Source organism: Pipistrellus kuhlii, unplaced genomic scaffold (assembly GCF_014108245.1).
Source record: "Pipistrellus kuhlii isolate mPipKuh1 unplaced genomic scaffold, mPipKuh1.p scaffold_m20_p_1, whole genome shotgun sequence".
Taxonomy (NCBI): domain Eukaryota; kingdom Metazoa; phylum Chordata; class Mammalia; order Chiroptera; family Vespertilionidae; genus Pipistrellus; species Pipistrellus kuhlii.
This window is the reverse complement of record NW_023425404.1, coordinates 464128-478445: the sequence shown is the minus strand read 5'-3', so window position 1 is coordinate 478445 and position 14318 is coordinate 464128. Positions and strand designations below refer to the sequence as shown.

The following is a 14318-nucleotide window of genomic DNA, read 5'->3' as shown; positions in this document are numbered from 1 at the left end:
GGGCCACTTCAGGTCACGTGCTCATTCCTGTGAGTGCCGGAGGTTGATTGGCTAGACCTGAGTCACATGTTCCAATCCCAGCTAAGAGGGCAGAGGTGGGAAAGGTGAATTCCCATACTAAAATCAGGGTGGCCCCCAGGGGCAGACAGCTCGCCACCCACCCTGGGAACTGAGCCTGAACCTTCTGTGTGCTTTCGCTAACCACATAGGCAATGGGTCCATTTTTAAAATCATTTTATTATTAACGTCATCTTCCCGTTTAGCCAAGTGTCTGTCATGTATAAGGAATGTCGGTAAATATTTTCCATTTGAAGCTTCTTTGTACATCTTTCCGTTGATAAATAAACTCTGAATTCACATAAAAAAGTTAAACTTAAATAACTCATATTTCCTTCTCTGGTAACAGGCATATATTGGCAAAATATAAATATTCTTGGACTCGGGCTTTGTTCTAAGCGAGGACAGAAATTCATCACATGGTACAATTATCGACAACAAAACCAAGAAATGGTTGGCCGGAGTCCTGGCGTGGCCTAGCACTGAGGTGGGAAAAGAAGATTCACATTTGGTTTCTGGGCCGGGGGTGGGGCAGGGTGGCGAGGAGGAGAGAACAGCTTTCTTTACAGCTCTGACAAAAATACTCTGTTCTGCCACTGAATGTTAACGTTGAGCGTGTTCTTCCACGTTTGTGGATTATTTCCATAACCATGTTACTTAAAACTCAGATGTCAACTAACAAGATATGGCACATAACCCGTGTTGAGCGATGTCGCCGGGCTGCGGAGGCCGCAGGCGTGCACGCGGGGGAGTGCCGATGCGGGTTGGTCTGGTCGGATCGCCCTGGCCAGTCGCACGTCCGCCCGGGGCCTCGGGTGGCAGACGTGTCCCCTCGGGCCACCCCAGGCGGGGCCTCCGTGCCCGAGCGGCGGTGCGGCTGCCGGCGCCGGTCAGAGCACCCGGGGGATGATGGTGAAGGGCACGGCGGGGCTGCTGGCCTCCAGCTCCAGGGCCATCAGGAAGCACTCGGTGGCGGCTGTGTCGTTGCCCTGAGCCTGGAGGACCTCGCCCAGCCCGTTCCAGACCTCGTGGGCCGTGGAGTTCACCTGCACCGCGTCACGGAGAATCTTCTCGGCCAGGCTGTAGCGGCGCAGCTGGTGAAGGATCAGGGCCTGTAGGCGTCAGAGAGACAGACAGTCAGCTGGGGCTCCCATCCATCCTTGGGTCTCAGCAAATTCCTTGGAGGCAGACGTGTGTCTGCGCGGCTGGGCACGCACTGAGCTCAAGGCCTCCTGCGCTCGGGGGCCGTGGCCAAAGCAGCCACCTGAACCGGATGAAGCTGCCGACATTCAGCCACTTTTGAATGAGAAATACAGTCATTTCACACTGTTCACCTGAACACTTAACACCAGGGGTGAGCCAGCGGGAGCGGCTCGGTCTGTTCTGACCCCGTGGGCTGTCCTGTACGTTAAGTACCCACTGACACCTGCCCCCAAAGTGGGGGGCGGGATGACCAACGGCCAGCATGGGCTGGGGCCTTCTGGCAGGGAGACCATTAGCAGTGACACAGCAGATGCTTTCGCAGGGCTGATGACACCTGGCACGGTTCTAAGTGCTGACGTCAGTTCATTGGGCTCATCTGGGGCCCCCAGAGCCATTCTACACGGGCCAGGCACCTGGTGGAAGGCCTGCTCTCATTGCTGTGGGGAAAGAGCCTGCAGTGGGGGAGCCCCTGACGCTGTGGAGAGCTGCCCGCAGGCACCGGGTCTCCTCCCCCATCCCCTTGTCTGCAGGTGAGAGTCACACAGCCAGCTGCCTCAGCGTCCAGGGCGGCCCTCCCCCACTTCCCACCTCCTGGATGCCTGAAATCCATCTGGGAGGAGCCCAGGGGAGGCGGTGCGATGGAGGGGGGAGCTGGTGAGCAAGCACATCCATCTCCTCTGTGGTTCTCTCCCCACTCTGGTCCTTTAGAGAAAAGCCGAGAGCCAACACCCTCACTTCCCAACCCCCCAGGGCAGGCGGGAGAGTTGGAGGCCACCTGCCCAGGCTGCAGTCAACAGGATGTGAGGGTTAATGAGCTCTGCCTCTTTCTCCCGGGGGAGGTTATCCGCTGGAGCTCCCTCTAGATTCTAGAACATTCCTGCTTACCCAGCGGAGAAGCGAGGGCAGGGCGGCAGCGAGGATGGCAGAAGGAGCCCACCCCATCCCCCGAGGCGTGGCTTTCACAGGGCATCTACCATGCTGAACGCACACCCCCTGTTTTGAGGGGCTCGCTCTACGAGGTAGGGAGACACCTGGCATGTGCTTGGCAAGGGGGCCATGGGGGACACACCACTCGGCAAGACAGAAAGAGGCCCCTGGGGTTACTGGGCTGCAGGAAGAGACTGTAATGTAGGTCACACTACGCTGGGCACTTGCTCACACGGCCACCTCTTTACATTCGAGGAGCCAGGTTCAGAAAGGCCAAGTGCCTTGCCCAGGGTCATAGAGCCAGTGAGTGCCGAGCTGCCAGCCAGCCCGGGCTGCCTGAGGCCCGAGGCCCCACTCTGCCCAGCATGCCACCGCCACCGCCGCCTCTGCCACCTCTGCCGCTTTAAGAGACAAGCCCGAGCCCCGGAGGCGCTAACCCAGTTACATCTGAGCAGCAGCAGATGGGCCGCTGCCCTGCTGCATCTTCCCTTTCATTCCTGCAGCCGCTGGCTGGGGCTCCTCGGCTGGCAGCTCTGGCTGAGAAGTCGCTCCTCTCCGGGGCACAGGTTTGCTCCGCTCAGGATGCTTGTTGGGAGCATCCCGGAGACTCACTCAAGGACGGGGAGGGCTCCTGCCCCCTTTCGTACCCTCAGACTGGCTGTGATTCTGAGGCCTGGATGGCTACAGGTGCCAAAGGACTGGCGGTGGGGGGGGGGGTGGTGGGGGGAGAATCCTGTTAGCCACCGAGTGGACCAAGAAGACGTGGTCCCAGGATGAGCAGGGCCTCGGCCCAGCGAGAGTGAGACAGAGGCCACCACTCTCAGCAGCAATGACCTGCCCCCCTCACTTCCCCCACCCCCATCCCAGCGCTGGAGTGACGACAAGGCCACCAGTCCTGGTGCTGGGCATTTTACTTGCAATGGGGCTGGCTGCTGGATCTGGTACCACGGGGTACCAGAGGGAATATGGCAGGGGTAAGTCTACCTAAGTCTACCTGCCCCCATAAGCTGGCGGAGAACCAGGCGAAGGCCAGTCTGCCCATCACCCTCAGCGCTGGGCAGCCGGGAGCCTGTGGGTCTCATGTCCCAGGGCTCCTGTGGGCCTGGACGCCCCGCCCAGGCCTGAACCCGCACGCTGAGCTAGGAACAGGTGACCCTGAAGCTTCCCCAGCAGCCTGGTTGGTCAGCGGGGTTAACGCCAGAAGCTGGAGCTGCCAGGGGACACATCGTAGACTTGCCGGGGGCTCCCGGCGCGGGCTGGGCGAGGGAATGACACTCGGCCCCTCCCCAGCGCCCGGCCAGCCCAGCGCAGCTCAGAAACCAGCACAGGATGAGTCAACCAGAACTAGCTCCGGCTGGGGTCTGGCCACGGCTGGGGGCAGCGGTGCTGGCGGGGGGGCCAGAGCGGGCTGGGGCCTGGGCATTGGACGTCAGGACTGACTCCCCACCCAGGCCCCTCTGCTGTGTGAGGCCTTCCCGGCTGTGAAGTGCTCTGAGGTACGAGAACCCAGACATTTGTTTCCAATTTTACAGGCCCTGTCTCCCCTTGTCTCCAAAGATCAAAGGCCCAGTTCCTGGGGCTGGCATTTAACTATTCTCACCACCGGCTACACCCAACGTTGTCCCAGAGTGAACTCAGTTCAGACAGCCCAGGAATATCTGGGGGATGCAGCCCCCAGCCCCCCTCCACTCCCCAACCTTAGCCAGTCCCAGCCTGGGCCCCCCCCACTGGGGAGCCATCGATTCCAGTCCATCTGCCCAGAGCCCTGACCATCGACCGATCCAGGGCCAGGTCCCACTGGCTCTGAGGCAGCGACTCCACTCCCAGCCCTCCATCTGGTAGGAGACAGAATTCGATGATCGACATGTCATTACCAGTCACCTGCCCTCCCCGGATCAAACCCCCCAAACCAACGGGAGGACTGCCCGGATCCCCGCAAAAACCCCAAACCAACGGGAGGACTGCCCGGATCCCCGCCATGTGCTGGGCACACAGAGGAGGGCACCACGCAGCCTGCTCTCCAAAGCCCGGGGCCCAGCGAGAATCCCAATGCAGCCACACGCCTGCTCTGTGCCAGGCGCTGGGCCCCGCCATGGCAGGCAGTCTCCCTCCTCAACTCTGAGACCCGCCTGAGGCTGAGGTGTGACTCTCCCTTTCTCCTCTGTGGAAAGCTCCCACCGGCCCCAACCCTGCCTCGTGGAGCCCGGGGGTGAGGAGGCAGCCGGGGCAGCCGCCTCCGAGCAGGGGAGCCACGGAGGAGGTGGCTGTGAGTCCCTTTCTTCAGACACAAACGAGGACGGCCTCCCCGGCTTAGCCTGTAATTATTATAATCAGGTCTTTTGTACGTTAAGCTCTCGGTGCTGCACCAAATTGGAAATAAGGGATTAAATTAAACCTGTTATTTCAAATGAGACAAAACGGACTTGGCTAGTTGGAGGACAATTAGCACCTTCCCCACTCACGTCTTTGTGTGTGTGTGTGAGAGAGATAATTGCTGCCATATGCCCAGGGCGCCCAACCATGCCTGCGGGCTGTGGGGCCCCAGGCTTTCTGCGGCAGCCCCTGCTCAGGCAATGTCATGGAGGCTGCAGGACAAAAGCCCCTTTGGGAGGTTTTAGACACCCCCCTGTGCTGCACCCAAGTGCCAGTCAGCCCCCCCCCCCCCCCCCCCCCCCCCCCCCCCCGGCTCAAGGCTGTGTCATGGGCCACTGCTTGCCCTCTAGGTCTAGCAGACAGGGAGATGGCACCGCCCATGAGAGCATCCTTCCCAAAGCCAAGCCACCGCTAAAAGACGCCACACGGCTCAGCCACTCGGGGTCAACCTCTCTTGCGCTCGCGCGCGCTCTCTCTCTCTCTCTCTCTCTCTCTCTCTCTCTCTCTCTCTCTCTCTCTCTCTCTCTCGGCTTTTCCCCAGGCACGAGGCTCTGGAAAGCAGATATTCAGCCGCAGGATGGAGACGAGCACCTCTCTGTGCTCTTTGAGCCGCCGGGCTGCTGCTGCAGACTCCTCGCGGCCCCGCTTGGGCAGGCTGCCCTGGCTGCGGCACAGCCGCTGCGTTCTGCGGAGGCTGCAGGCCCGCCAAGGCCAGGGCAGGGAGAAAGTCCGTGTCAGCGGTGGGACAGGAGCCCTTAAAGACCCTTCTGTCCCATCCTGGGTTGCAAACGATGCCATCACACCCCTGCGGGGGGGGGGGGGGAGTGGGAACTAGGGCGGGGCTGTCAGGAGGCCCTTCACACATACAAGTCCACCGGGAGGACAAAGGCACGGGCCTCAGGCTGCATTAACGCACCGTGTAAGGGACCGTAACCGACGTGTCCTGTGTCTTCCCGTTAAAAAGGGCTTTCACAGCCGTGCTGTGCGGGGCCTGGGTGAGCGGTGGCCGGCTCTGCACCCCAAGTCTGATGCCGCCCAGCAGGGAGGCGGTCCCCGGGGAGCAGCCGCGTTCGGGAGCTGCTCTGCTCCCCAGGAGCCCAGACGGTTGCCATGGCCGCCGCTCAGGCTGTTCGCTCCTGCACCACAGACCTGACACGGCTGTGAAACCCAGAACACCTGCCCGCTGGTCCCACACGCTTTGTTGTTGTTAAGCCTCACCTGAGGATATTTTTTCCATTGCTTTTTAGAGAGAGGGGAGGGGGTGAGGGGAGGGAGGAAAAGAGAGAGACAGACAGACAGACAAATATCTATGTTGGAGGACACATCAATTGGTAGCCTTCTGCATGCACCCTGGCCAGAGTCAGGGATTGAACCCACAAGCCAGGTACGTGCCCTTGACCAGGAATCAAACCTGCGACCTTTGAGTGCTCAGGATGATGCCCTAACCACGGGGAACACCAGCCAGGGCTGGTCCTACACTGTTTTACCGACGAGGAAACGGGCCAGAGCGGAAAAGAGCCTCGAGCCAGGCCCTGACCTGCTGACCACCGAAGAGGCTGCACCCTGACGGTGTCAGGAGAGGCCGGCCTGTGGCAAGTCCCCAAGGTCCAGACTCCGAGCACAGTGCTCACCCCCAGCTGCTCTCTGCTTGTCCTGCCAGGGTGACGTGCATGGCACGGGGAGAGCTTTCTGGAAGACGACCAGGCCCCCAAGAGTGACTTCCAGAAGCCAGGAGGGAACGGGGACCCCACAGAGCCCCGGCCCTCCTGAGGCCTGTGGACTGGCCGGCTGGCCTGGAGTCTGAGTTAGGGGAACTGTAAGCCTCACATGGGAGAACCAGCACGCTCCCGCTGCCCAGGTGTCTGCGTTTTCCTTCCTGAGGAAGCAGCAGGCCAGGGGGAAGCAGGGGGAGGGGCGGTCTCAGAACGGGCACAGACTGCAGCAGGCGCTGTCCGAGGAGACCACAGGCTCTGAAAGACTCTCCCTGGAGCAGCTCCGGGACTGCAGAGCCCTGCGCAGCCCCTCCCAATCCCCCCCCCCTCCGCCCCCCAGCCCTTGCTCCTGTGTGCCCGTTCCCTGGTGAGAGCCACAGGCACTGTCAGGCTGAGCAGGAGTGTTTTGTGGGCGTAGCTGAGGGGGCCCTGAGCCCCGCCCCGCTTTCCAGCCGTGCCTTGAAAAGGAACGGGACACACGCAGCGAGGGGCAGTGCCCAGGCCCCCACCTGGATGCCAGCGCTCCGTGGGGCCTGGCCCACGCTGGGCTCTGCTTTGTGTCTCCCTCTGTTTGTGCTCAGGGCTCAGAACTCGCAGAGCTTGCCAGGGGCTGGTGCGCGTCCCTGCCAGCTCCGCTCGCCGAGGAGGGGCTGCCTCCCCAAGGGGCCGGGTCCTGGTACCCTCCCTAGGCCCAGGGCGCTGAGCCCGCACCCGTGCCCGATGTGCGGGTTCACACTGCGACTCAGCCCTTCCCCAGGCCAGTCAAGGGCGAGTCAAGGGCGTCCTGGAGAAGACCCCCTGCCTCCCCGACCCCCAAACCAGGGAGTCGGCACAAGTCCATTGACCTCTCGGCATCTCTCAAGTGTGGGTAGAGCCCACCCGGAGCGGGCTGTCTTTCTGTTTTGGCCGTTTTATTTAATTTGACACAGTTTCCCCATGGGCCAAGCCAGCCAGTCCTGACAGCCTTGCACCCTCCGCAGCCGGCACCTGCTGGTCTCCCAGCCCCGCCCAGCCTGCCCTTGGCCCTGGGGCTGAGGAGTTGGCCTTCAGAGCAGCGAAGGGCCACGTGCGTCCTGCGCTGGGGACCGGACGGCGAGCACGAGGGGCACAGGAGGGGGGGAAGGTGCACTGAGAGGCTCCTGGCGGAGGGCTGGCCACATTGGGGGGCAGCTCCTGACCGAGGTGTGCAGGAGGAGGACCCCGAGGAGGCGAGCGGGAGCCGGCCCCACAGGGGCCGGCCGTTCTCTATGACGGGGCTGGAGACAGCACAGGGAACGCTCCGGGCACCCCTGTCGCCTCTGTCCCCCACGACTCCACTCTCCCCGCTCACATGTCAGAACGAAAACCGGGGGGCCCCCTCCCCTCACTCCTCTGCAAGTTAACGAAACTGAGTGCCCAGGGAGAAGCCTGTGGCCCCAGCAACCAATAAGGAGAGAGGGTCTGGGCAGAGGGCTGGGCGGGAGCAGGCCTGGCAGGAGGCAGCAGTCTGGCACTAAGCAGACGCCGCTGGAGGCGCCCCCTCTCAGTGTGCGCTGGGAACGGGCGCTGAGTATTCCAGAGGGAGGAGGGAAGACCTCAGCCTCGTGTCCCCCTCGGGGTGACCACAGGCAGCCGAGGGCTGCCCACACCTCTGCTCACTCAGGGATCTGACGCTGCAGGAAGCTGTGCCTCATGGGGCCCCTTTTTCAGGTCAAACGTTTTATTTGAAGAAATGTGTCTTTTGGGGACCAGACCTTTCCAGCATTAAAATCAACTCAGAAGGAAACAAAACTCAATTTTTCAAAACCTCCTTGGTTTTTTAAGCCGGCGGCCGGCCGGCTCTGCAAGCAGAAACCCTCGGGGTTAGGAGGGGGCCGGGGCCTCCGCTCCGTGACGTACAAGCCCCTCTCAGTCCCCGACCGGCAGCCCCCTACTCTCGCTTGCACCCTCCAGTGACGGGGAGCTCAGGGGGCGGTCTGAACCGCTGGTTAAAAACGTGGAGCCCTAAGGAGCCCTTTTACCCAGTCCCCACTCTGATGTTTGCCGAGGCTTCCGGAGTCCACCAGCGTCCCCTCCCCCTCCTGTCTGACAGCCCTTCAGGGTCTGGAGAAGCTTCCAGAACAGCCCCACACAACCCCTCCCCTCATGCCAGGGCGGCAGAGACGTGGCAGATCCAGGCCTGCCCGGCTCCCCTGCCTCACGGAGCTCCGCTGCTTAGCCTGGCACTGCAGGAGGCCCGGCCGTGGTTCCGATGAAGGAGCCAGTGGCCCGGGAGAGCCTGCCGTCCCCCCCCCCCTCCCCCCCCCTTTAAAGCACCCGGCTCCCAGAACCTGCTGCAGCTGCTTTCTCTCCCCCGGGACGGACTGGGATGCTCTGGAGGGCCTGGTGCAGCAATCCGCAGAGCGACGGGCTCCGGGGTGACCACCAGCAGGGAGCGGGGGGCGGTCTGGCCTTGAGGCCTCCTCACAGACTCAGGCCCCTCGTGACCGCCGCAGAGCTGAGCGAGGGCCCTGGGACCCAGCCCCACTCCCGCGCGCCTCGTGACCCTGGTAGGCAGGCGCTTGCCAGGCCTCCGTGTCCGCCTGTCCTCGGACGGGGCATGGGGTGGGCGCTCACAGTACTGGGTCTGACAGTTTATCACCAACTGAAGCCAAGGCCTGTCGCAGCTGTTCCGATACAGTGAGAAGTCCTGACCTGCCCCCAGGGCCTGAGAGGTCACACGGGGGTGGGGGTATGGGGGGGAGGGAGATGCCCTCGCAGACCTGCTCCGTGGTCCACTGCCAACTGCCCGCCTCAGAGCCCGCTCTCAGCCTTGGGACCCAGTGGGCACGAGGAAGTGCCTGCTGACGGAAAGGCAGTCCCAGTCCCTGGCAAGTGCCCCGTGCGCTGTGGGCACTCACTGTGGCCTGGGTGCCATGCCCCAGCTCCACGCAGCTGCCCACTCTGGTCCAGCCTAGGGTGCCCCATGAGGAGGGCATGGAAACCCACGGTTTTGCGCCAACTTGCACCTCTGGGTGCAGTGAACCTGTGCCCCCAGTGGGAGTAGAGAGGGTGTTGGGGGGGGGTGGAGGGGGCTCGATGATGAGTGCCCCGCAGCCAGGACAACTAGCAAGGCTCCCAGGTCTCACCCCTGAACCCGCCTGGGGGTGCAGGGAACAGGGCTACACAAGCAAGCCAGAGTGCTCCCCAGTCCCTGCTGGGGGCTGACCCCTGGAGGCCCACCCTGTGCCCCCCACCGCTGGGGGGGGCAGTTCTCTCTGCACAAAGGCCGGCGATTCACCACCTGCCAAGGGGAACGTGGCCATTTTGGCGAGTACCTTCTCCCTCTCGGCGGGGATCTGGCACCAACTATTTTTCCATTTTAAACAGGAACAGACGGGAATGATAAGATGCTTTGTGATGGGAGGAGGGTTGGAACTGATAAGACTTGGAAAATGTTTCCCAGTGATAACAAGAGGACTCACACGTGGAATCAGGCAGGAAGGGGGTGGGGTGGGGCTCGCTGGACCCTGCTTGCTCCGCCCGGCACCCCTGTGTGACAGCAGGGAAAGCTGTGATGCAGACGGGAAAGGCACAAAGGCCGTTTGTCAGAAAGGGGGGCTTCGGTCACAGCAGTGCCGGCGGGGCCGCCGTGGGGAACTGCGTGGCGCTGCGGAAATGGAACAGACACTGGGCCCGGCACTTTCCTTTCCTGCTCCGGTGAGCTCCTGCGCTGGCCACTTCAGCACGGAACACATCAGCGTCAGGATTGGAGCCATTTCCTCCCGCATCCCGGTCAGCGGCGCGGGGCCGGGCGGATGTGTGCCGGCCGCCTGCCGCGCCTCCCGTGAGCACAGCCAAGCGCCGGTGCCGAGTCCACAATGGAGCCCGAGGGGCTGAGCACCGCTTGGAGGGGGAAGAGGAAATTGGAGAGGAAATTAAAGCCGCCGTGGATATTGCTCCTGGTAGTCAGGCCACGTGACGCGCACACCGCGTGGGCTCCGGGAAGATAACCCGCACCGCTCGCCGGGGTCCACAGAGGGGCGTCCCGGCCGCCCCGCAACCCGCCTGGGCACCCCTGCTCTCTGCCTGGGATGCTTTGCTGAGAAGTGACCCCTTCCTCCTCCTCTGCAGGTCGGGGAAGGGCTGGACCTGGGGACCTCCCCACTGCACACTCGGCTCTCCCAGCAGCTAGCTGGGTGAGAGGCTCAGAGACTGTCATTCCACCCACACAGCCCTGAGGCTGGGAGCTCCTTCCTGCCTGCTGCCATGGCTAAGGGCACGATGGGAGGGACAGAATTTAAACATGCGTCTTTTATGCTCCACAATGTGTCCCAACTGTATGCCCCTCTAGTCCACCTGCCGCGACAATTCCGAGTCTTGTTCTTCCCCCCCGGGCCTCCACTCAGCCATCTGTCTCTGCCTGGGGTAGCAAGGTGCCCTCCGGAGTGCCTGTGCCACCAGCACCCTCCCCCCAAAAGTGCCGAGTCAGGGACCCTGTTTTCTCTGTGTCCACTGACCGCCCCCCCCCCCCCCCCCCCAACCATCTGGATCCGAGTCCAGTGTACTGGCAAACTGGCTGTCTGAGAGAAAAACAACAGCTCTGATGGCACTGTTTGTCAATCTCCGTGGTATAAACACTCCCACCACAGCTGATTCCAAGCTGGCCACGAAGTCACGCAGGTGGAGGTGGGGAGAGAGGAGCAGAGGGGCCCTGGGCTCAGGCCAGGGCCGCCTGCCTCTCTCTCAGCTGCAGGGCCCTGCAGGCGGTACCCTAACGCACACCTGTCCTGTCGGCGGAAGCACACAGCTGTCTCAATGGCGGAGGGGGATCAGCACAAAAATGCTGTTTTCTTCAGGGAGAAAATATAGAAAGGGAGAAAAGAGACACAACTCCTTTTGTCATCCAACAACTCGATGTGGGGAAGCTTAAGGCACCCCCGAAACACCTCCGTAGCCTGGGGCAGTGAGGCTGGGGGCCTGGTCTTCTCCCGTCCAGTCTCCAAGAGACCATCTGAGCTTCATTTCCCTGCAGCCAATTTCCTCACAAACCGGCTGTGTCCCGTGTCCTACTCACTGGTGGTGTGGGAGCCTGGGGTGGCGGGGGTGGCTGGAGGGGGCTGCTGTCAGCGGGAGAGGGAAGACCACAGCCGGCTTTTTAAAACCGAAGACAGAGGCAGTTTGTCACCTTTGCGTAAGATGCCAGGCAGCGGGGTAAAGAACTTCACAGCTTGTGGGAGTTCCAATTAGAGAGCCAATTATAACTGTGCTGGCCTGCCTGCCTTTCAAAGGCCGGGAAACGCGTGTCGTCTTAGGAAGAAGCAGATTTCGCTTCTAGTTTGTTCCGGGAGGTCCCCGCGGGAGCGCGTGCGTGTGCTTTGGTCCCAGCCCCACGCATCTGTCTGGACGCCTGTGGCCCCGACACAGGGGGTGAGAGGACCTGTGGGGACAGGGGTGCCTGCAGGGGGGAGGCCGTTTCCCGCAGAAGACACGCTTCCATCCTTTATTTATGAAGCAAGAGGCAGGAGCCTCACATCCATTAGGTCCCCTGTGGGGGGCGGGAAGGACATCAGCCAGCATTGCAATTACGGATTTAATCAAGACTGGCCCCCCAGGCAAGACCAGATCCCAGCTGTGCGTGTGTGTGTGCGTGTGTGTGTGTGTGTGTTTTCTTTTTCCTCCTGCAAGATTCCCAGGCCCTGCCGAAACCGGTTTGGCTCAGTGGATAGAGTGTCGGCCTGCGGACTGAGGGTCCCAGGTTCGATTCCGGTCAGGGGCATGTACCTTGGTTGCGGGCACATCCCCAGTAGGGAGTGTGCAAGAGGCAGCTGATCGATGATTCTCTCTCATCGATGTTTCTAACTCTATCCCTCTCTCTTCCTCTCTGTAAAAAGAAAAAAAAAAAATATATATATATTGATTTTTTAATTGAATCAATAAATATATAAAATATATATTTTATTGAATCTTTTATACATATATAAAGATTCACAGGCCCAAGTGCCCAGTTGGGGTCAGCTGTCTGGCTCTGGAAAAGCCCGTTTCCTCATTCGTAAAGGTCCCTCCTGCTCCTCAGATGTTGGCGCTCCTGGGTGCTGTCCGAGGCCCCCTCTCTGCCTTCCTCTGTGATTCACATCCAGGCAGCCCCACGCCCTCCCACAGCTCCTGCTGCCGCCCACAGGCCACTGCCCCCTACCGTGGCCGAGCCCCAGCCGCACGCCAAGGGGCATCTCTTCCTGAACGGACCCGGGTCACCCCATCTGGACACGCCCCCCCCAGTCGTGCTGCCTCCTTCTTCCCACAGCTGCTCCTCCCCCGGCTCATCTCCCCGTCTGGGCGCCGCGCCAGGCGTGCGGAGTCAGCCTGGACCCGCGCTCCCCCTCCGCTGTGAGCACAGAGCCCGCCTTCTCCCGCCTCCCACCAGCGCCTGTCCACGTGCCATCAGCCGAGTCCAACCTCAGTGTCTCTTCGCTCCCGCCGCCTCTGGAATGGCCTCTCCCAATGCAAACCTGATCACGTTACTCTGAACGTTTTTATCTTGAAAAATGTCAAAAGTGAAAAGTAGAAAGGCTAATATAATTAACATTTACATACCTGTCACCTAAATTTAATAACGGTTAACATCTTTCATATTTGCTTTATCTACGTTCTGGGCAAGGCTTAGTATTTTAACGTAAATTATAGGCATTTCACCCCTAATACTTCAGTAGGAATCCCTAAAAAATAAGGATGTTTTCTTAGGTAAGCACCCAACCATATCACACCTATCAGAAGCAATAGTGCCTCATTATATACTACCAATGGCCCCCATGCAGACCTCCCCAGTGCCCCATGCCTACCTCCAGCAGCTGGCTTTAAAGTTACACATGTAAGCTCCACCTGTCCCTCGCTGTGAAAGAGTCTACATCTGCTGAACTGGGCCCCCAGGCCACACCCTCTGTGGAGCCCCTTTGGCCTCCCCACCTGGGAACAGGTCGCCGTGTCCTGCCCATCTGTCCACCAGAGTCTCGTGTCTTTTCTACACTCACTTACACGTGCCACGTCTCTCTCCTGAGCGTGCAGGACTGGCGGGGAGCAGTGTACCCGTCTCCTCAGGATCTGGCCCAGAACCTGGCACAGAGCTGGGTTCCACATTCCACAGCTCGCCGAACCCTTACCATGATCGCTAAGGGGGCCGTGTGCAGAGCAAACGGCGACCCGGTGCGATGCTCAGGAAAACGCCGGGACAGGGCCCGGCAGCAGAGGCTCAAACCGGAGTCCTTCCTGCGCCCCAAGCCTCTGGGCGAGCCGGCACAGGTGTTTTCAGAGACGGGTGTTCCGCGAACACCGAGCAGAGGAGAAAGGAAGGGATCTGACTGGAGGAGGGGGCGGGGTCAGCATCAGGGGTGAACCTGGTGGGAGGCGGAAGAGGCGAAGTCGCCCCGGGGAGGGGGCATCTGCCGCCAGGGGAAGTGGCCGGGGTCCCAGGAACCCTGGCCGGGGCCGTGCAGCTTTCCTGAAGCTCTCGGGGACTAGAACTCAGGACGCTGGGCCCAGGTCAGAGAGCTGGTGGTGGTGCTCGGACCGTGGTTCTCGTCGCTCCCCGGGAGGTTGCCTGAACCACACTCTCTAGTCAGCGGCATGCACGCTCGTGCCACCCCCTCCCAGACACTCTCATGGGGTCTCGAATCTGCAGGAAAAGGGCAGGCCTCGCGCTCCTCATGGCCTCCCCAGAGCCCAAGGTTTGAGACTTGGTGATTCCGGTACAGTTGTCCCTGGAACACCTGTCGCTCCTTCCTCCTGGGCACCCCCTCGCCCCCGAGGTGACAGGAAGGAGGGGTGCCAGAGGCTAACCTGGAAACTCCTGCACCCAGCCGGCTCAGAGATCAGGGCGGGAGCTGGCCATCCGGGCACGTCTGGAGCTTGGCCAGCTGTGAGCAGGGATGCTACACAGCAGGGAGAGAGCAAGGCTGCTCCAGCTGGGAGCGGAGGGCCAGGAGACAAGCTGAGGAGATGCTGTTTGACCTCAAGACACGGAGTGGGAGCCCTCCAATCCCTTCAATCCCCAAAGAGAGTGGAAAATTCCACTGCCTTCCCTCCCCGCCTCCC

At 61.3% G+C, this 14318-nt stretch overlaps 1 protein-coding gene across 6 annotated transcripts in view; it reads right to left on the bottom strand.

The window, feature by feature from the left end:
- Positions 1 to 217: 217 nt before the first annotated feature.
- Positions 218 to 14318, bottom strand: part of TTC7B (tetratricopeptide repeat domain 7B) — a 177888-nt gene continuing 163787 nt past the window's right edge. For 5 of the 6 annotated variants that reach the window (XM_036428670.2, XM_036428371.2, XM_036428553.2 and 2 more), the window contains one exon: positions 218 to 1169. In XM_036428670.2, the coding sequence (XP_036284563.1) occupies positions 948 to 1169 (222 nt within the window). In that variant the 3' untranslated portion in view covers positions 218 to 947. The remainder of the gene's footprint in view (positions 1170 to 14318) is intronic. The other variant, XM_045572917.1, reaches the window with a different exon arrangement.